This window comes from Trichomycterus rosablanca, chromosome 1 (genome assembly GCF_030014385.1).
Source record: "Trichomycterus rosablanca isolate fTriRos1 chromosome 1, fTriRos1.hap1, whole genome shotgun sequence".
Classification (NCBI taxonomy): Eukaryota; Metazoa; Chordata; class Actinopteri; order Siluriformes; family Trichomycteridae; genus Trichomycterus; species Trichomycterus rosablanca.
Window position 1 is genome coordinate 68,474,205 of NC_085988.1, and position 23,239 is coordinate 68,497,443.

Consider the following 23,239-nt stretch of genomic DNA (forward strand, 5'->3'; position numbering starts at 1 on the left):
TTAGTTTTAAATTTTTTATTTGCAATCAGATGATGAAAATACAGAATGTAAAATGTAACTCTACATCCCATATATCTTATCTCCCAATGCTTACTGATTTAAATTTGATTTTGTTTTAAAGTAACTTGCCCCTATGTACAATTTTACACTAGACACAAGCATTTTACAGCTGTTTAAAGATTTACATATACACATATTCTTCATGTGGTAGTTTACACTTTTATGAGACTATTTGCTGTACAATCACATGTCTGAGAGAACAATTGTATTAAAGCAGATAAAGTTGCAGCCTAAAAGCACTGCAAACCAGTACAAAGATGAAACCTGTTTGAGATTTTCTGCTTCAAGTGACAGATTAATGATTTAGTATAGCTTGGCAGCATTTCCTTGTTTTTACAACATAAATATATAAATGTGTTTTAAACTGAAAAACACATTCATATTTCTAAGAAATGTTTGCGTAGAAAAGCTTATGTTGAATTATAAACAGAGCTCGTATCTAGAGATCTGAGATTCACAGTATCTATATATACAACATGTTAAGTTGTGATGGGGCTAAGCAAATAAAGTAAGAAACCAAATTAGACTGAAAGTAAGTGCTTGGGGTCTCTAAGACCCATAAAAGCCAAATTTTGAATTAGACTTGAAGATACATCCAATTCATATAGCTACTCTAGTGCAAGACTGGTCTTAACTTTAAGTCAAAACTCAAGCTATACATACTAATACAATTAAGACCAATTGTTTACACATTTGGACTTAAAAAAAGGTCTGAACACAGGCGGCAACAAGGTCTGTCATCATTAAGGCATCATGACCATTACACTAACCTCTTATTCCAAACCCCATTTCTGAAATTTGACTAATAAAAGTAGAATCTTTATTGACCTGCATATGTGTGAAGGTACCATTGACGCAGAGGTACTTGTTGGAATTTTAGAGAGACTCATGCTGCCATCATGGTGACATCTTTTCCTTGGAAGTCCATTACTGAGCAGCTAAATTCTACTTGCAAAAATGCAACAATCACTGTCCTTAGTTTCCAAACCATTAAAAAAGTCTCATTAATAGGAAAGGTGATTGAACACAGGCGTGAACACACCTCTGTCCTAACTTTTTGGAGTGTGTTGCAGGCATTAAACTAAAATGTGTTTTAGTTTACAAAATACAATAAAGTTGATCAGTGAAATCATTGGAAATGTTTTTTTTTTTTTTTTTTTTTTTTTTTTTTGCATTTGAACTTTGCAATTAACATGCAAGCAAACCTGCTCTTATTGATAATGGAAATTGCCTTGTATTATACATTTTGTGCAAATTTGTACAATTGAGGAACCTCAGCACTTTGGTGTAGGCTTGACGTTTAAGATGAAAGCTATAGGCATAAAAGTACACTACCTCTTAGCTAAGCACCTTTTAACAGTTATCAGTTTTAGTGTGAATACAGTAACAGGCTCAAAGTGACAGAATGCAAAAGTAGTTACAAAGAAAGAAAAAGCAAGCGTTCAACAGAAATTCCATTGGTCCTCCAATCACAGAGCTTATAGTAGCTATGCCAGCTATAACCCATCCAAGTCTGGAAGTCCTTATGCTCCACAAATATATGGAAGAAGTAAACCAAAATTACCCTGCAGCTGAATGTTTTTTCATGTCACTTAAAATTGTAAACAAACAGGAATGACCTATAGGTCTCATAGTCTGGGATGTTGGCATCTTTCAGACATCTGACTAGCTTGCTATGTGGGTGAATAGTTTGGACCACTTACTGAGAAAACAACAGGTCTTAATCTGTTTTTGGTCCTAATTCATTTAGCGGCACAAAGTTTATATTGGCTTGAAATATATAACAACCACAATGTGCAATGTCTAGTAATGCCGTTCTAGTTTGGTGGCTCTGTCGAGGCACCAACAACCCATGGATATGTATGACACCGCAGCTCCCAACAAAAACTATAGAGGAGGTGCTAAACAAAGAGATGTTTTTCCATTTTTTCTAGCATTCAGTGTAGTAGGTGCAGCCCAAAGAACTAGTAATGTCCAGGGCCACCAAAGAGAGCAAAACCACCAAGCTAAATAACTATTCAGGAAAGGTCAGTGCCGTCACCTCAGGTTTTATCTTGAAGTACTGACCGAAACGAAGAACTGCATATCTAAAAGAATAGACAACAAAAAAACATCACTGTAGAATATCAAAGCATACCAGTTAAAATGTATGTAAGAACATAATCTCCATTCTCAAGGCTTACCCCAAGAAATCAAAGTCGATAGTTGAATATTTTGCCTGAATTAGGGCCCATAAACCCCAAAAGAAATGAGATGCCTAAAACATAGAAAGAAATGGCACAACATAGTTACTATGGCAGTGGTAATTTAGAGGTTAGGATTTACATTTCAGAACATAGAGTACCACTGTTTGTCCTATAAACAATGGCCTTCACCCAAATGCTCAACCTTAAATAGCAGAGGACAGTTTCAATATCACTACTCCAATGGTTAATTAACCTACACATTTGACATTAACAGCTTTTGACTTCCAACATTCATGCAGGGGAAATTATTTTAAAAGTAAATGAAAAAGTTTGTGATTATGGAATTTTTGTATTTATTTATTTATCTGAATCCTGTTCCTGAATAGCATTGTTACTGAGTACATTCAAAACACTGCTTAGAGTAGTATGCCATTAATACTTTGAGAGTATTCTGTGTAACACTGTGTAATACTCACTGCTAGCCTCTATTGTTCCTTGTACAGGCTCATGTTTACAGAGAACAATTGGAGCTTCACTTGTGAGTGGTGACATTAAAAAAATGATAGACGCTGTTTGTTTGAGTTGGCACGGTGACATTTACATGAGAGGAGTCATAGCAAACAAACAGGCCTTATCATGTGATTGGAGATTTAGCAGTTGCCCAAGGCCTGAGCTGCTATTTGTACAAACTTTAGAGAGGTACAGCTCTAATCAGACCCACATCAGATTACTTACTGTCATTCTTTTGGATCATTCCAATAACTGCATCAAAAAAGGGATTTAATCTTTACTTTTGACTAATTCTAGATAGATAGGGATGGATAGATACCTTATTAATCCCAAAGGAAATTAAAGAATTCTGTTTCTGTAATTCCCCATGAATTTAATTACTTATCTATTTTAACAGCAATGGGTTTCCAAGTTTGCTGTGATCCCAACATATGCTTATTACAGCCAAGAGTGAGGGGCATTTAAAACACTGAGAACTTAATGGAAATTACTGATTATCCAGAATTCTTCTTAAAATATAACCTACTATTATGACTAAAATGAAACCATAATTTTCTCACTATAGTAGGACTGGGCTGCATACTAAAGTAATCGTAACTATGCCAAAAAACTTCTAAAAGCTTTTCCAAAAGATTCACCCTTTAGAATTTAAATGTAACAGCCATTCAGATTGCATGTTTGTTTTTTGAGGTTTTTAACTTTAGCAGAATTGCTGACTCCTTTGAAAACTAGAATTGACTAAACAAGTTATATTTCAGTTATAGTTTAAAGTCAGATTTAAGTATTTATTAGTTTATAAAGATTTTACAAAACAAAAAACAAAATGTATTTTTAACAATAAGGTTAAAATATAAATGTATAACAACATAAGATAGTTAGTTTCATTTTATTATTTTTTATATTTTCTACTTGGCATACTAAACATACTGTATATACAAAAATGTACTGGCTGTTGGCAAAACACCCCTCAGGCGTAAAGTGTTCATCAGCTCCTACTTTTAATAATGAACATTTCAACAGTACCTTTAAAATAATCTGTTTTCATCACTTAACTCCTCCAAATGGGAATTAATGTAACTCAGTTTAAATATAATAATATGTATTTTTGCAGTGTAGTTTTTTTTACCAGTTATTCTGAGGTTAATCCTTGCTCAAGGTAACTTAACAGTGATGATTTTTACACTGTTACCTAATGACATTTCTGTTTTTTTTATTATAGTAGTTTTCAAGGTCCATCACAATGGGTCATCAGCAAAGTAAAATGTCTTGCTCAATATGGTTCAGTGCAGTTTTTTTCTGAAGGTTTTATCTGTGGTAATGTATTTGTTTTGTTATCTGGTGTTCTTGTGAAGCTCAAATAATGCCTTCATGGTACAAAGACATATGCCAAACATATACAGAAACACATTCACACACTGTTTTAGTATTTCCAGTTAAAAGTTTTTTAAGTTCTGAGCCTAAGCATGGCATTTCAGAGTCCGTATCTATGCATACATGAACAGCAAAACAATCTGTAGTTGCTTACATAGTTACTTTTTGTGTTTGAACATGTACTGTAAGTACTAAATGGAAAAAAAAAAAACGCATGTAAATAATAAAATGCATTGAGCCAGTATTCACTTTGAGACTGATATTACCTCAATGTGTTTGTTAAAAAAAGGATTAGGACTAAAAAATTAGCAGTGTTTTAACAAGGCTTGCCACATGTTTGCTTATGACTAGAGCATGTGCATGACTACGTTATATAAATTTTTTATGAATACCTACTTACCAGGGCAAAGCGGTTGACCTGTACATACAAGACCTCTACCTCCTTGTTTGAGACTTCAGTGCCATATTCCTTATATTCCTTGTAGGCCTCTAGATAAGCCCTCAGCCATTGCAGCTGCAGCCTTCGGGTAGGATACAGACTGTAGTCCACCTCGTTCAGACCTGTCATTCAAAATCAGACCACGACTCCATATCAGCACAGTCTTGTACAAATTATACATCTAAATGCTTGCTGTCATTCTACACTGTTTACAGTACAATGGGCAAAATAACAAAAGGGAAGATCGACACTAGTAAATACAAGTTGTATCTGTTACCTGCAAATTCGTTGAAGTGGTTCCCAATGTCATAGGCTTGGTAATTGTACCCAGCATATTCGTAGTCAATAAATTTGACATGTCCTGGTAAGGGCAAACAAATGCAAGGTTTGTTTAAAAAAGGATACAGACATGTTTACACATTCCCTTCCTAACCCTTGTATATTAAAGCTAAACATTATTAAATTGTTACTGAAAACACTAAAGTGGACTATCAAATAGTACGATGGAGTAGGAGTAAGGCTTTGTGTTCTGAAAAGAAAAATAAGTGGGAAAAATGAATTATAATAAGTTGCTTAGATGACTTAAAGCAAGCATTCAGATCACAGGCAAGGAAGCACACAGCTGTAAAACATAAGAATAACATGCTTTGTTAGATAGCATCAGAGTAAAAGTGGTAAACATGCTAGAAACTGAGAAAACCTCATTTTGCTGATGCTAAGCAGTATTAGCTTTCATAAACATATTACTAGAGGCCAAGAGCCTCTATGTAGCAGCATGCTTTTTGCTTATACTTAATAGTTTCTGTTAAAGGAAAAGGAAGTGACTGCAAGATCTCAGTGGCTTTCAGAAAATGGGCCAGTAGCAACAAAAGCCTATCACACAAAAATGCTGACTGAAATTACATAGACTGAAAGATAAAAAGATTTTTTTTATTTAAGCTTTATATTTATATTCATGTACATAGTCTAAATTTACTGTACAGAAAGGAGTAGAAATGTTCTAATTTGGTCCAAATGACCAATCAGGACCAATTCAAGCCTTTTTTGTGGATCTGTATTCGTTGTTGAGTTTATTCCACTAAAACACTATAAACTCAGTTTGTACCATTGATGTAGCACTTAAATCTGTGTATGTGGTGGAGTTGTAGGAACATTTGTTTATTCTGATAATTTAGTACATATATCTGTTTATGCTGGGGACTACATACAATTAAAACAACACGTATTTTGTTATACAATTTTTGTTGCAAATTGTATAATAATTGTAATATAATATAATATATATGTGTGTGTGTGTGTATTTATGAGCATACATATATTAAAAAGCATTATTAAAAACCAACAGTATCACTTTGCAGCAAAGCTGTTGGCTTTGGGATGTCTGGTTTAAAAAACAGTTAGTTTCACTAGTTTTAACTGCATAAATAATTGATGGAATTTTATTTGGGAGCATCTTGACATATTTTGATTTAAATATTGTTGTCCTAATAAAACATTTACAACATCTTGTTTATAATCCGATAAGTTAAAATTGTATAGCAATTTAACATGTTTTGGGTTGTTTTTATTCATTTAAATGTGTTTATTATGTGACATTGCAGCTCTTTGTCTAATCTAAAAATGCAAATATTAGATTTATTTATGTTTAAATTTATGTTAAAACCAAACTGGCACATTTCTACAAATAAAAAATGTTTTACAACACACTAAACTACAATACAAAAAATGATAGTGATGAGATGAAATATAGATGTGTAAAGCAGAAATTTAAAAACATTTCAAAACACAAATCCTCGCTCCTCCATGAGAGTACAAACAATAAATACTCTATTGCTAAGTTTAAAGGTTTTAAAACGTACTGCTTAATCTCTGAGGCTAAATACAAATACCTGCAGCTAATTGTTAACAGTGCTAAACAATATTTTTTCCAAGTGCATTTTAGACTAAATTGATTTTAAAAACAAGATTCTGACAGTAGACAGAAATGTTGGTCTACAAAAAGAGACACATGAGTTGGTTACCGGGCCCGTTGGCATCCTAGCTGGACACACAGAACAGCTCCAGTCAGTGGCTATAGGCCTGTGCAGCAGATGAAAAGATTTTGGGCAAACTCACATCTGTCACAGAACACACACAGCTTCACTGCAGAGCGGCCTCTGCGCCCCTCACCACGTTTTTTTAAAGATTCGAGCACCGAGCACCTAACCACCTGAGGCGTCCACCTGGCCATGCTGCCTCTACATTGGACTGAAAGACTGCCAATAAGACTGTTGCTTTCAGGGGCCCAATATGCAAATAGCATGGTTTCCTGAACAGGTGGAGCCTCAGGATGTCACCTTGTTAACTCTCTGATTGACACACAAATGTTAAAAAAAACCTGTTTTTTAATCTCCATTATTTATTTCTTATTCCTGTCCCTTATTCTTGTGGGGAAGAACAGTTTCTTTATCAAACAATATTCTGCTTTACTATGCTAACCCCCCCTTCTGTGTGGTTAAACTTAGCTAGAGGAAGTGGCTTTGCCTTGTTAGCATGGCTGTCTTCCGTATCATAACAAGCATACACTTTCTGATTCTGGGGTGCATTCTGTGTTGCAGTTAATCAAGTTCAAACTTTAAAACTTGCTTCATTGTGTGGGTGCCAAGCCTGTCTCAGTGGTTAGGTCACTCATGGAAACACAGAAAGCATTTATATAACAAAGTGAAATAAAATACCCATCAACATTTCCCAAAACACCACAAGCATACATTCACTGCGTTAGAAATACACACTTGCATACAATGCAAACCCCAAAACAAAACCCAGTAATAACACATGTTTAGATTTAGCATAAACCCCCCTTCACTTCTTCACATGTAATAGCTGGGGGTGAGGGAAGGCCTTCGTGTAGTGTTTTATAACAACAATTGCAGAAGAGTGTAAAAACCAAGCCTACCTCAGGCAGGACAGTATGATGGGAAGCCAGTGGGTATATGAGAGAAATAGGGTGGGAATGGAGCTCACCTCCTTTCTGCTGGTAGATGATGTTCTTACACAGCAGGTCGTTGTGGCAGAGTACGACCGGTGAGCCTAGCTTGGAGAGGCTATGCTGTAGCCACACCAGCTCCTCTCTTAAACACGCCACACTGGGCACATCACTGTTCAGCCTGTGCACACACCCACCCCCCCCCACACACACACACACAACATTAATTATATTAATGTTAATTGTAACTAAAGTTCTGTGGGAAAGCCTATGCTAACGGGGGAGAAAACACCCCATGTTTTTTAGACCCAAATTGGAGTACAACAGTGTTATAAGTATTACCTAGAGAGCAGTCGTGTGGACATAGTAGGGATTAAATTTCAGTGATCATCTTTTAGACTGTACACATGATTAGACATAAGCTTGCAACTGCAGTACATAACTTTTAAGGACTTGAAGACATTAATGGTACATTTACAGAAGGTAGCAGCCACCTGTATTCAAAGCAATTATTTAAGCATTTAGATTTAAATTAAGTATTTGGGTGGGTGCGTGAGTGTGGGAGAAGTGCATGTCTGTTATGTTTTTCGAGAGTTTAAAGTTTAAAGCTGTTGGTGATTGACTGTGATGCATAATGCTTACGTCTAATGTGAAACACTACTTTTTTTTTTAAAATATTTTGTCATTTCTTTTTAACAAATTATTTTACACATATTATGCACCTTTACTTGAGCTTTTAATTACTTATTTTAGTGCCCCATTCCAAGTTTTTCAGTGTTTGTTAACAGGAAATAAAAGAATAGAACTTAACATTTGAGGTGTTATTGTCACCACATATATAAATATATCATTAGCACTTAAAGTTGCAGACTTTATCAGCTGTAGATACAGTCCAGTATTTATCCTTTTTTACTAACATAACAGAAATGTCTGTCTTATTTGACATAGAAGTAAACTGACAGAAGTAAACTGACATAGAAGTAAACCTAAAAACTGAGGGTGATAATAATTAATCTTACACAGCAAAAGCAAAGCAAATGACGCAGTCCAATGCAAGTAGACAGCACAGAATGCAATTAGCACACACAAACATACACTGGAAGGTACACACTTCACAATCCTTAATCCAGCAGTAGGAAAAGAATGGCACTTATTATGCTACACTTGCACGTGACAAGATGTTCATTAATTATATGCACCCTCTGCAATTTAAATGAAAATTTTAATTTGGTTTACTCTTTTTCGACATTTTATTGTTTTCAATAGAGCAACCTGAGCCAAACTTAAACCTTTCTTATTTAGTTTTTAAAGCACATTTTCAGAATATGCATAAAAGAGGTAAATTGAATGCCCCTAAGAAATTCCTAATTCCACATAGTTAAATCAAGTCACAACAAGTTTACTTTATAAGCATCAGGACAAAGGCAGAAATAATTCTACATGGAAATCAAATCCACATACAAATTAAAACTGGGTTGGTCCATTCTGAAACATTGTTGCCAGCTGACCAGCTAAGTCACGTCACATTTGGTTATACAGGTCAAAACTCCAACCTCCTGAACTTTGCATAAACAGGTGAAAGTGTCATGTGATGTTGGGTACATTTCCTTTTGTGGTAGTCAAATTAAAAGAGTCGCTCAGTCCAGTCTAGATTTAAAAAAAAAAAAAATCTTTTAAGTGAGAACATTTGTCTTTTTTATTTAGGCTTCTAACACACAATTACATTACTATGATTTTGATCAGGTTTTACGGATCAACAATGGACACACTGAGAAGAGCATATATGTAAACTTCAGCAATAACTCTATTAGTGAAACCATATTTCTCCTAAAGGTTACTTTTACATTGCAGGTAAAGGTGAACCTAACTATTTTTCCTAATTTGACAGATTTAGAATTAAAGTTAAGAATAAATACTAATCAGACATTGTCAATTTTATTCAGAGCAAAATTTATTTTCTGCTTAAATCTGATTTTGTTTATTAGCTTTAGCACATTATCTCTTTAATTCAGCCTGTTGCTATGCTCTGCATAGTATACATTCTTACAAGTAACAACGTTTACTGTTCCAATACTATTTAAATTATCATAATAATTACATTTTTAAAGACAAAATAAGTTCTACTTTAGAAGCTCAAAATTAAAATCAATCTATTAAACTTTTACCAAATGACCCTAATAATAATTTAACTATAATCTTTTGATTTGATTTTTTCACATTGCACATTGTTCTTTTATCAGTTCACAAATGCAATTGGAGTATTTTGTTTAATTATATCTTTTAATAATGCCTACAAAGTTAATATTGACTTTAATGAATCACATTATTAATGAGTACCAGTTTTAATAACCACATACTGTTTACAGTTTAACCACAAACTTCTGTCTAGGAAAACTCAGATGTTTTTTTGATGGGCCTGGCCAACAACAGTGTTTTCATTGGAAAACAGTGCTCCCGCATCATATTTTTAAATTGTGTTTAGTCTTATACCACCCTCAATTACATTCACACTAGCAACCACTCCTTTTGTATGCAATTATGCCTGTATAGGCTTGTTACAAGTTTGTCATTCTTTACTACAAACAAATCATATCTGGATCTCTGAGTCAGAGTGGCACCTCCCTTGGTTTATACCCACGCCTGAAAATTCCATTAGATTTATTTTCACGTGGCAACAGTTTGTTTTAAATTTCGCCTCTAACCATTCATGACTGATTTGTATTTTCTTTTTACTGCCCTATTTTACCTGTAACTGTTTTTTTAGGTCAAGGTGGCACCCATATTGGCTTATGCCCATAATTCTTTTTCAGAGACCTACCTTTGGTTCTTTTCCAGATCCTTAAAGCCTGTGGGGATGAGGGTAAAGTACTTGCCCATCTTCAACCAAAGATCTGACTGGGGCACCCAGCCATTGTGAGCATGGATGACATGGTACTTTGCCAGCTGTCTTGCAATGAGCCTAAGGTTAAAAAAAAAAATACACGTGATACACATGAGATCAAAAAGTCTGCTGTCAAGAGGTTGGAACTAATATCTTGCTTGCTTAGCTTATACACCACACTGCCAAAAACAAAACAAAAAGAAATTAAAAACATTGCAAATGTACTTTTAAAGGGGTTTAAAAAGCTTAAGCTTAATGTGAAGCTCCTTTAGATTTTGGTTATGGGATCATAATGTTGTTATTAGACAGTAATTATTGTAGAGAAAACATATAGGTCATTGTTTGGGTAGATACAATTAATTAAGACACGATTAATTTCTGATTCATTTACTTTCACTAATCCTGGTCAGGGTCATAGTGGGCACTAGGCAGGAATGGTTCTTGGAACTTGCAAAGAAGCTGAAACTCAAACATTAATTTACTTACAAATGAAGGCAGTTTAGAGAAGTGTACCCTTAGTAATGATTTAAGTGAACAATCTGCCTTAGTGGAAAAATACACTAAAATGAACACGATTCCTGGAAGAAATGCATTTGGTATTTAAATTGGCCCCACTGGATGATGGCATTTGCTAGATTTACATTCTTGGGAGCAGCACAGACACTTATTAACAATTAGCTAATATTTAAATAGATGGCATGGGGCACCTTACTGCAAGAAGAGCATGGGTTCAATTCCTTCAACAGAGCGGCCAGGGTCCTTTCTGTGTGGAGTTCTCCCTGTGTCTGCAAGAGTTTACACCGGGTGATCCGGTTTCCTCTGGTGTCCAAAGACAACTGGAGCTACCAAAACTTGCCGTAAATGTGTGAATGTGTGTGATTGTGCCCTGTGATTAACTGTTCAGGGTGTTTTCTGCCTTTCGTCCAGTGACTCAGACCCACTGCAACCCTGACCAGGATAAAGTGGTAGTAAATCAGACAATGAATGAATAATATTTAAATGCATTTGCTATCAAAACTTTTATAGGCAAGGGGTTGTTTTTGACAGATCAATCGTATAATCTGATCCTTACAGCTTGAGCAGCTTCTAGGGTTGTTGTTTGTGTATCCTGTCTTTTTGTGCTACTATGGTTACAGTAATGTATGGCCAACATGTGCAGTGTTTCAGGGCAGGCTGTGAATAGACACAAGGTGGAAAATGCCACAGAGTCCTTTGGCAGGGCATACTGATTTCCTCACATGTGTGAGGTCTGTGGCAAGGGCTGGCAACTTGGAAATGCTGAAGCTGCAGAGCAGGAGTATCATATTACAAAAATAAAATGACATTTGCATTGAATGAAAACAACACAGAATAGTTTATACTAGGGATGCATCAATACCATTTTTTCCCAACCGAGTACGAGTACATGTATTTTAGTACTCGCCGATACCGATACCTATTTAGAATGATGCAATCTGGAGCATTATGGAATAGTGTAGTTTTTAGTGTAAAATAGTGCAGTGGAACAGTTGCTTGGGTTGCCATCACTAATTGTAAAAAAAAAAAAAAAAAAAAAAAAAAAAAAAAAAAAGGCACAGCCATCATTGAGAAAGCTACTGACAAGCTAACGTTAACGTTCATTAATAAACGCACGTAATTAACGCTGTGCACATCATACATGCGATGCGATTCTGCTGATTGAAATATTTACTTTAAAAGGATAATACAGTCCGATCCCATCTGAGCCGATTCTATCAGCACATACATTCGTGGTTCACCTCGGTAAATCGTAAACGACTCTGAGTCGGCTCTCGCTCTGTGGTAATAACCAGTATAATTAAGCCTGAGCTTTATAATGTAAGCGAGTCACACAAAATGTTCTGTAGTAGTTGGTGTTTATTTACAACCGCATCATTTATTATAACAGTAAACACGGAGAGATGACTGAGAAAAGAAGCTTAAAATGAGTCGACTCCTGAATCACTTGTATCGACACTGTGAACAGAGTATTGAACACAAACACGTCCTATAACAGCGGTCGCTGCTTTTGTAACCGGTTATCTTCGCTGTTAGCTCTATTTTGAAGGGTTTTTTCTTTTTTTCAAACGGAACTAAATAACATTAAACGTGCGTGTGAGCGTGGTCAGTGAGAATAATTCAATCCGTCTCCCGTGGGTGAAAAATGAATTGCTTTAGTTTTAGAAGTAAAAAAATCTCGCAATGTCGCGCCCCCCCAGACAAGCACTGCCGCCCCACAGGTTGAAAATCCCTGCGTTAACGCAGCAACGTGCACTAGGCACAAGGTATCGGATGTTTAGTATCGGAGCCTCGTTTGCGAGTACGAGTAAATGAGCGCGGTATCGGGCAAATACCCGATACTGGTATCGGTACTCATGCATCTCTAGTTTATACTATTTGGTAACCTGTGCAGCAGAGGTGCTAAAACACACACACACAGGGTGTGTGTGCTTGTGTGTATGTGTGTCACCTGATGCAGTTTGAATTAGTTAGACAGCTTGGAAAGGGTCGAAAAATTGAAAAGGGTTGAAAATTTGGAAAGGGCTGTTTTAAAGTTTTGCCTTAAACTTGATCCTTATTTGAAGTTCAGCCAAGATGGGCATCTGGGCAAGAATCAACTTAAGAATAAACCCAATGGTCACTCTACAATAGCTCCAAAAGTCCTGTGCAGAGATGGGGAAATCTGTTGGAGGGACAACCATCTCTGAAGCACTCCTTAAATCAGGCCTTTATGGCAGGGTGGCAAGACTGAAGACACTGTTGAGCAAAAGGCAAATGATGGCATATGACTCTGGCAACATATAAACAAAGATTCTCTGTTCTGATAAAACAAACCCCATCAAACATCTCTGAAGAGACCTGAAGATAGCATTTTACAGATATTTACCATCCAATCTGACAGAGATTAAGAGGATCTATGTAAATAATGTGTTAAACTGCCTCCATCCAGGTGTGCAAAACTTGTAGAGACTTATCCAAGAGGACTTATCCAAAATATGCTTCTACTGAAAACCATGATAAAGGATCATAAATAAAGGCTCTAAATACTTTTGTAAGATACATCAGTTTATTTAGTTTTCAGATTTATTCAGTTTTCTGTTCATCAATATAGGTGATTAAATGTAGACTGATGGGTAATTATATCCCAATTATATTCATTCAAATCAAATCCACAACACAAAGTGTACAAAAACATTACAGGGTCTGAAAAGTTTCTGAATCCACTGTATATCTTCAGTTTGTGTTTTTCTGTCTAACTCTGTTCCTCACCTGAAAATAGCAGGGTTGCGGATGTGCTCAGGCTCTAGCGCCATACCCTCCAGGAACTCATAGCAGAGGCCATTGTTGAAAGTACAGTAGAGGCGTGGGGCACAGTGATGTGCCTGCAGGACTCTAAAGCTTTTTACCTCATTGCCACGGTCCACAAGAAGCTCTGTTTTGTTGCCATAGATGCGCACCAGCACCACGTCCTGCAGGGTTCCTCCCACATAGCAGCCAATCAGCTTGTTCGTGATGCCGTCTGTGAAAGACTGCAAACATACAAAAAAGCAAATGAAGGTATACATGTGACACAGTTTTTACTTTCAGTGAGCAAACAACTATGCAAAGGTTATTTACTATATGACTTAAATCAAACAAAATATGGCAGTAAGTAAGTAGAAAATTATATTTTAAGTAATTACAGGCAAAATAATAATGATACAATAATACAGGCAAAAATAATAATGACAAAAAAGAGCCAAAATAAGAGAAATCTCAAACAAGTATTCCTCACTGTTGCACTGGTTTAGAACAGGATCTTATACTGTGTCATGTGAAGTGTATAACTACTGTATATTTATTCCTGTAATCCTGCTGTGGCCCAAAATACTGGCTTTTGTTTTAGCTCAACAAATAAAAATTTAAGAAGTTTCCAAAATTCCAGTTACATCATTTGTCAAGATGAACATGCGACACAGTCAGATTCTCTGGTCTTCGCTTCCCCTGCACTACATTTCTAAATAAGCAAGTCTCATATAAATGGCTACAAACAAATCTTTAAAATAATCTAGTAAAAAACAGTTTGTGTTGCATGTCCTAAATTAAGGTGTTATTGCTGTCTTTGCTATAATTTGATAGAAAAGGCTCTCTGCCCTGACTGTGCACTAAAAGTTATGTAAAATAGATATTTGATCATATATTTCACATTTTTTGTTCATCTGTAAGGTTATTAGTCTTTTACTTGCTTAAATTTGAAATTGGATAATATATTTACTTGTACAGAAGTAAAAAGGCCTTGGGATTTTTTCCAAAGCAATTTATTCGGAAAAAAAAAAGAAAACTTTTTTATTTTTTCTGGAATTTATTTTAGTGGTAAAAAATTAACATTGCTAAAAAAATGCTAAAAAAAAATTCTGTTAAGCTTGAACAGTACTGGCAGTAATTACATCTGGCTGTGTCTAGTGTCAATAAATCCAGATATCTATTAATCTTGAATAATTTGTTGATCCAAGTTTTACTTTTGACTCATGGCTCCACAGAGAAGGTCTCGAAAGGATTTGGGCTCATTTTGGTAAATGTCAGCTGAGCTTTTGGGTTCTTCTTGCCTCTTTTTTTCTGTGACTCTCTCAGTGAGAAGTATGTGCACTTTTGGAACTATTTTGGTTGGCTGGCCACTTCTCGGAAAGGTCAGGAATCAGAAAGAGCACTGTATGTTAACCTGTTTACTTAAATACTTAAAGTAATTAAAAGCATACAGCAGCTTTAAAGCAGAGTTTGAATTATTAAAGTTGTGTTTATGACAGCTGGATTGTATTTATATGTAGGCAGAGAACCAACATGAAAATATGATTGTACTAGTACCAGCCATGCTTACTGACTGATAAAGTAAAGTGAGCATTGGTTTGTACATGAATATTTTGTTGCAAAGACAAAAAGTCTAAAATTGGATCATTATATTTGTTTCTTAATATGTGACACGAGAAACCACATTTCACATGATCTTCATCAAAACAGAGACAAAAACTGTTTGTGAGAGTTGTACAAACCCTCATTGTCTCACTGTGTAAAGTGGGGCATGTTTTGGCATTTCAGCCTTGATTATGTGTGTTGTTTAAAAATTAAGCAAGGACAAAAAAATTACAGGAATTTTAATGTTTTATTTAGTTAGCATTCAGTGTAGTCTGGCATGTCCTGAGTCCTCATTCTGCTTTATTTTTAAGAAAAACAGCTCGATGGGTGCTACACCCCTAGTTTTTATTGGTCACACAAGTATATGATGTTCCACCTCCTTCACTTACAGAGGGAAAGTTTTCCTCCTGATGTTTGGGAATGTGTAGCTTTTTAGCTCATGGTCTCCAAACAAAGGCTTATAGCTTGAGTATTTATCATAAACATGTGGCATGAGAAATTGGTAACATAAAGTACATTTACTACACAAATAACTGATTACCAAAATTAATTGTGAAATAAAAAGTGTAAAGCTTTGCAATCAGTTTAAAGCCTAATAATGTAGTTTACAAACTGAGTAATTAACTTTACAGTAATTAAAAGTAATATATACATCCTCGTAAGCTTAACTTTGATATACACTCAAAAAGTAAACACAGTTTATCGTTGCATCTACAAATGCAAATTAAGACTGTGCAATGCAGAAGCCATATATCAACAATATACAGAAACTTAGACTTCTCTGGGCTAAAGCAAATCTGTACTGATGTAAAGTGGAAATGTGTGATGTGGTCTAACTAGTCACCCTTTTAATTGTATTTGGAAATACAGGATGTCCTGTTCTTTGTGACGGAGAGATATACAGGTAGGACCATGCTGATTGATACGAAAGTTCAAAGGCCATCATCTGTCATGGAATGGGTGTGAGATAGTGCCAATGGCATGGGAAGCACATTACATCTGTGAAAACGCCTTCACAAAATTCCTTTTGGCAACTGCCTCAGCTGGTTTTCTCAGTTCCCAAAGATGTACAGAATGTTGTTTAAAGTAAAGGTAATATAACATAGGGGCAATCTTGCCTTAGTCCCAACTTTTTTGAAATGTGTTGCCACCATCTAATTAAGACAACATTAAAGATGATTAGCTGAAACAGTGAATATCTTTGTATTATATTTAAATGAACGCAGGTCAAAAGGATTCAAAAATTATTGTCTGTATTTTGTCGACATTGTCCAACTGTCCCAACAATTTTGGTATGGGGTTTGTATATATAACAGCCAGCGGCTAGGAAACGGTGTGTGAGATGTTGAGTGTAGTTTAGAGAAGCAGTTGCCATTATGTTTTGCAAGTGTTAAACTGCAAAGCCCTGCAGCTTATTTGATAAATCAAATTAAAAATGCACCAAGCTTTTTCTGCTGAGAAACAGCTGACGAACAGAGGCTCATCTCCACAGCATAAACCAACAAAAAAAATAAAGGACACTTAAGCTGTGGAAAGTGGGCTAAACCACAGCTGCAGAAGTGGAGCAATTGATTTAAGTTTTTGACTTCTGGAAAACAAATTATACAATGCACTAATTCTCTGGCACTCTATGCAAGGATGTTTGTCTTTCAAATTAAAGGGAAATTAGTTGCTCCTTAAGCACAACCTGAAACTCTAGTGTCATAAAGCTGACAGAAAATCGGGTGGATGATCTACAGCATGAGCCAACCATCAAGAGATGTGTGTAGGGATAACAGATCACTTTAAAGTTACAATGCTTTAAGATAGTAATTTATACACAAAAGAGAAATACTGTATCTAAAACAGATGGTGAAAGCAACCTTACCAGCCTAATCTAGTGTGATTCAGACTGTGATGCTAAGATTAACCACTGAACTGTGAGCACAGCTTTATAGTGTTGAGCTAAGATGCAGCGTGTTCCTGAACTAATGAGCATGGTAGCCCCTGGAATATGTAGTTCACTTGGAACTGCAGTGCATCAACCTGCGCTTCATTCTGCTGGTGGAAGCAGCAGATGCAGGCCGACCTACTACAATGGGTGTTATTGGCAATGTCATGGGTAACCTGCAACTCTGAAAGCACTGTTAATCCTGAGGGGTACATACACATTTTGACATATAACAGCACTGTGATTTGATTGTTATAAGTTGTTATAGTTGTAATGAATAATACTTTTCCAACATATATTAAGGACCTGCTTTGTTACTACGAGGCTGCGCGAGCCTTAAGGTCGTCATCTCAGCTACTTCTTTTTGTTCCACGATCCAGATCTAAGCAAAAAGGAGATCGGGCCTTTTCAATTGCGGCCCCAAGATTGTGGAACAGTTTGCCGCTAGAGATTAGGGCTGCATCATCATTGACCTGTTTTAAAACTAAATTAAAAGCTTATTTTTATGCTATGGCCTATGATAATAGTTGAGATTGGTGGGTTTATGTCATTGTGTTTGTGTATGTGTGTTTGTGTATGTGTGTATATGTATGTGTGTACATGTAAATTTGTACTTTTTGTGAAGCACTTTGGGCAGACATTATTGTCTGCAAAAGTGCTATATAAATAAAATGAACTGAACTGAACTGAACATATGATTAACCACAATTACAGTAAAACCGGTTGCGAACTGTTAGGTTGACGTCTGCTACACATCAGATTAGTTATAACTGTCTAATGCTATTCCTTAAACACAAATTATTATACTCTGCTTGAGTCAGCCATGAGGGTCTTCTGTCCGTGTGCTGAAAAGTGGTGTAGCCCTCAAGATACTTCAGGCTAAATTTTGTACAAGTCTGAGATTATCATTCTGACCATGTTTTAGCCTATACTCTGTGTTCTGGGACTTTAATCTGTGATTCAGCTAGCATGGTGGGTGACGTACAGCAACTTGTACTGGGTTAAATTTTTTGCTCCAGTCTCCAGGTTTTCTCCCACTTGGCAAAACAGGCAAAATGTTTATTGGCTGCTTTAAAGGCCATCCATTGCCTACAGTAGAATAGTGTACACATCCAAATCCCAAACTATCCATACTGTACCTAATGTGCCATTGTCCATTTCCAATTGGATAAGGTTACACATGATAGTCACTAAGAGTGAGGTTGTGATGTCATTCTCCACCAGACGCTGAGAGCAAACACACCACTGTAACTATAATTAATAGCAGTAGCAACAACAGGACGATTTTTGGTCCTCAATGTACCATGTTTCAGTTTTTTATGTTTTACGTGACAACACTAATTTACCACAAAATTACTTGTAGTTGGATTTTAACTATGGCGCTTGTATTGTCTTAATCCGATGGCAATTCTGTTCGACCACTGTTTGTCTGCACTGTTTGTCCCACACCCATACAGCCTGCTTGGTCTCTAGTCAAAAGGGGATCCATATTTAGCATGAGTACTTTAGTAAAATACGGGTCACTTGGCAATTGAAACAATCACTAAATGTACAATCACAAATTTAAAACCATACCATACCGTACTGTGTACCCTTAAGTGAAAAGGAGGCATGAATTGCCTTTCTGTGTAAGCAATAACCTAAAATGAATTAATAAAATGAAAAAAATTCATGGATCTTTACTACTGGACATAAAAAAACCTCTTCAGATGCATTTAGCAGACAGATTTTTGGTAACAAGGAAATGCTGCCAGCACTAAAGTAATTCATTCTGTTATTAATTTTCTATGTGGATCAAGCACCACCTAAGAAACACTGAGCAAAATGCAGGAATATACTGTACTGGGGAAGGAGTGAGAATTCATTGCAGGGCATTACATCCACCCATTTACTAACTTATTTACACCTTGGCACCCACTCTTCCACATGTTTTTGTATGGTGGAAGGAACCTAACCTACATTAATTGTTTTTTAAAACTTCCATTGAATTGACCTTATAAATGATTTTGATATACTATTTATGGGTGGCACAGTGGAGTCACGCACAGCAGTATGGGGCTTTGGGAACCCGAGTTGTCAAACCTGTAAGAAATTCAGTGGGTGGATTGGCTACTGTATATTACCCCTAGGTAAAAAATAAAACAGTGAATGAGTGAGTGACGATTCAACCATGTTTAAGACGTTGTTGTTAGTGCAAATAAATGAATGAAAATAGTTTTAATGTTTTTAGTTTTTAATCAAAAAATGAGGGCAAAATTTTAATCATTTACACAAAGAGTCTGGTAAACAAAACTCATTCATATTTCAGGTTCAATTTTAAAACGGAAACGCGCTTCAGGGACGATTTTTATTCTAAAGCGATCAAATTAGTCCACTGCGTGACTAGTCGAAAGTGAAAAAGATGAGCTGCGGATGAACACCAAACTGCTTTCTAACCGCCCTCTAGAGCTGCACCACCCACACACCCCTCACATTTGTTACCATTCAAAAAGATCAGATTGGAAAAAACGTTGCTACAACACAAAATTGCACAAGAACTAAGCGCCAGAATTAAAAATGTAAGTATAGCAAATCTAATAAGTAAAGGTGGTATAGTGAGCGTGGGCTGGTTACTGCTGAGCGTTTAATAAGTACACTGCTGACGCAGCTGCGCCTGACATTCAGTTCTGCATTTTATAACGGGGTTTTATTTGTATTATCGATCAAATCTAACTGATGTTACATAATCGGGTGAATGCTACCACTGTAGTTAACCTGTGATCACTGGGAGATTGAAAAACGGAAAGAAGCAGCTTACCTTCATTTTGACCTCGGATGGTTTCCAGTTGGGTCTGAGCTCTTTGATTAGCTGCAGTGCTCCGGGTCTGTAATCCTGCTCATCTACAGTCACATTGAATTTGGGGACGACAGGAGCGCAATCAGGGACGTGAATGTAGTTTGCCATTATGTGGAAATAAAACACTTATGGTGATTCGATGATTAGAAAGTTCTGGAGTGCTGTACAGTTCCGCGAATGTGATCTGCGTCCGCCGGTGTGAATTTAAAGCGGCTCAGTACTACAGCAGCGCGGCGACGCCTCTTCTGTTCCCTCCCCCTGTAGAGGAACCGCGATGCATGCTGGTCCTTATGACTCATTCATTTACATTCGAGGCTGCATGTTGGAGGATATATTTAGTCTGTTTAACTACAGTACTTCTGAGCTCAGTTTAACAGGTTAAAGGCAGGAGCCAACTGTGTTATACATGAGCGCACAATAATCATTTAAAGCAGTGCGTTACAGTCGTGGGCTTAATGAACAGTGTTAGTATATCAGTACAAGCAATAAGAAAAATACAACGTACAGGAATAGGAGAGTGCATGTAATCCGTCACTTCTTGTGACTTGTGCTTCCAGTGGTCTACTTTCACTCTGGAATTTAGAGAAGTCCTTATCATGATGATGAAAACTACCTCCCCAGTGCTTGCAAACAAACTGTTTAAATCTAAAACAGCATAAAAATAGACCTACAGTTACAGTTTAATGGGTTATATTCATGTGTAAGTAAATATATGCCACTTTAGTCTTAGTGCTGATTATTACTGCCACTACTTAGTACTACTGTTTTGTCTATAATTACCACCCTAACATTTTCTAAAAAAATGTTACAATAGATAACAAATATTGCATTTGAATACAAGTTCTCTTGTGAGAATAATAAAAAATAAATTTTGTAATGATGTGTTAGCCAAAGCTGCAGGGCACTAGAAATGGTATGGAGTCATGTGTCACTTATAAAAGAAATGGAGACCTGGGCTGCGTCCGGAATCGCATACTTCCATACTCAATAGTACGCGAAATGAGGACGCGAGAGCGGTTAGTATGTCCGAATACATAGTATACACAAAGAGGTACGCGAGAAGTACCCGGATGACCTACTTATTGGGCAGCCATGTTTGAGTATGCAAGCGATGCACACTTGCGGTCCGTTAATGTATCCCATAATGCAACTGGAGCTGCGTAGGCGTTCGAAGCGTAATAAGAAACAAGAAAGACAGCGGTCCTCTCTTCACAAGTGTAAGTAAGATAAATAAAATAAAACATTTTAAAGACGAATTAATAACAAAAACACGATAAATATCCAAAAGTTTGGCGAGTGGGGTTTGTAATGAGTCTGTAACCATGGTGATACACGTCATCACGTCCCACGTCATCACTTGACGTTGGAAAGATGGCGGATGTAGTGCGTAGCGGTGTTGTGTGCATACTGCACACTTCTGTACTGGAAGTATGTACTTTTTTACCGGCAGAGTAGTGCATACTTCCTCCAATCTAAGTATGCGATTCCGGACGCAGCTCTGGTGTTGTTCGTTGTTTCTTGTAGGCACGATTTTACTTCATTTCAAAGGCAGCTACACAAGAAAGGGCAAGCCAGCACATGTAAAAGGAACACATTTGGTACTAAATAATTACAATAAGTTGTAATAAGTAATGACAGTAAATTGCACCACAAGTGTTGCCATAACGTCTTATTACTTGCAGTAACAACTTTACTAGTTGATTTGTCTGCTATGCTTCAGTGTTAGAAACTTTTCAAAATAAATGTTTTACATTTTTTATAACATGGCAGAAACTTTCCCCATTTTTATTACATAAATAATTGTGGAAAGGTGCAATCTGGGGTTTGCATCTATTTGACTGCTTAAAACAAGTTTTTATTTTCTCAGTAAAAAAGCGATTTACCCACAAAATTGTAAGTAATCACAGATGTTAATAATATGACATAAATTTAAAATTAAACTACTCAAGTGTTGCTATGGCATTTGCTATGTGCTTTGGGTAAGTGTGTTTAAACTCTCTTTTCCACAGATATTGAAATGTTCTGGATCATAGGGTACTGTGCAATGGGAAAGGCTGAAAAGTTATGTGTTGCATGAGGTTCAAGCTTGTTTTACAATTGTAAGGAGCGTAAACTTTTACTTTTTAAACTACATTTTGGGCTACTCCACTGGTCAGCTTGTGTGGAAAATTTCACGTTATCCATATGTCCTCTAGAGTTTCTTCTGGGTACTTCGATTCCCTCCCACCTCCCAAAACATGCAGCAGGTGTATTGGCTACAGTAAATTGCCCTCTAGGCACAAGTAAGTAAATGTGTGAATGTCTGTTGCCCTTAAATAGATTGGCCATCAGATTCTTGCTTCTGTGTTGTTTTAACTCGGACAATTTTTGTAAACCCTCACAAGTAACTTCCTGTTAGCAACTGTGGAAACCTTTCTGTTTGGATATGTAGTTCACTACATAGTGCGTAAAAGCGAATAAGACATACCCTATCTAGTGCGCTTATACAGGGAGCTTCGACGCGTTTGGAATTAAACCCAGTATTTCTTGTAGCTAGCTGTTGGCTCCGCGCTTTTTGCTAGCTGTAGCCGGTGGCACAGCACTGTGGTTGGGTGCACAGTTCTTCCCAAACACTCCTTTATTACATCCATCGGAACTGTGCCGGCCTGCCAGAATCTACCTTCCGTACCAAACATAAATAAACAAAAGTTCTGGCGTTCTGTCTTCTAGCTGTTTGGGTACAAGGTACTATACTAAACTGACTAGCAGTAAATGCTAAGCTATCTGAGTCTCTGTCTTACTGAGCCTATTACAGTAGCATTTGTTAGCTTGCTGGCAGTCACGATGTGTTCGTGACGATCAGCCTAGTAAATTATAGTTTAATGGTAGTGATTTTTTGTATATATTAAAAAAAATTTGAAAATGTTTTTAATCTAATAGACCGGGTCAATATTGGACTGACTAGGCCTGTTGACTGTGTAGGTTAACCTATTTTGTTTCTGTCATTTTCAGTTTTAATAGATCTTTCAGACTGAAGAAATGGCGATGAGACAGACTCCTCTCACATGCTCCGGCCACACCAGGCCTGTTGTGGATCTAGCCTTCAGTGGAATCACCCCCTATGGCTATTTCCTCATCAGTGCTTGTAAAGGTGTGTCTTGTTCAACCTCAGCTTTTCTAAACAATGTTAAGACT

At 36.6% G+C, this 23,239-nt stretch overlaps 2 protein-coding genes across 3 annotated transcripts in view; one reads left to right on the top strand and one right to left on the bottom strand.

Annotated features, from left to right (window-relative positions):
* Positions 1–20,286, bottom strand: etnk1 (ethanolamine kinase 1). The gene is made up of 8 exons (XM_062995651.1): positions 20,027–20,286; positions 13,680–13,939; positions 10,350–10,490; positions 7,570–7,712; positions 4,844–4,927; positions 4,528–4,688; positions 2,244–2,317; positions 1–2,147 (listed from the first exon to the last, which is right to left on the bottom strand). The coding sequence occupies exons 1-8, from the start codon at positions 20,171–20,173 to the stop codon at positions 2,075–2,077; spliced, it is 1,083 nt and encodes a 360-aa protein (XP_062851721.1). The 5' UTR covers positions 20,174–20,286; the 3' UTR covers positions 1–2,074.
* Positions 19,767–23,239, top strand: part of strap (serine/threonine kinase receptor associated protein) — a 12,112-nt gene continuing 8,639 nt past the window's right edge. The window contains exons 1-2 of one of the 2 annotated variants that reach the window (XM_062995672.1): positions 19,767–19,787; positions 23,057–23,195. In XM_062995672.1, the coding sequence (XP_062851742.1) occupies positions 23,084–23,195 (112 nt within the window). In that variant the 5' untranslated portion in view covers positions 19,767–19,787; positions 23,057–23,083. Of the gene's footprint in view, positions 19,788–22,636; positions 22,790–23,056; positions 23,196–23,239 lie in introns of those variants that run through there. The other variant, XM_062995664.1, reaches the window with a different exon arrangement.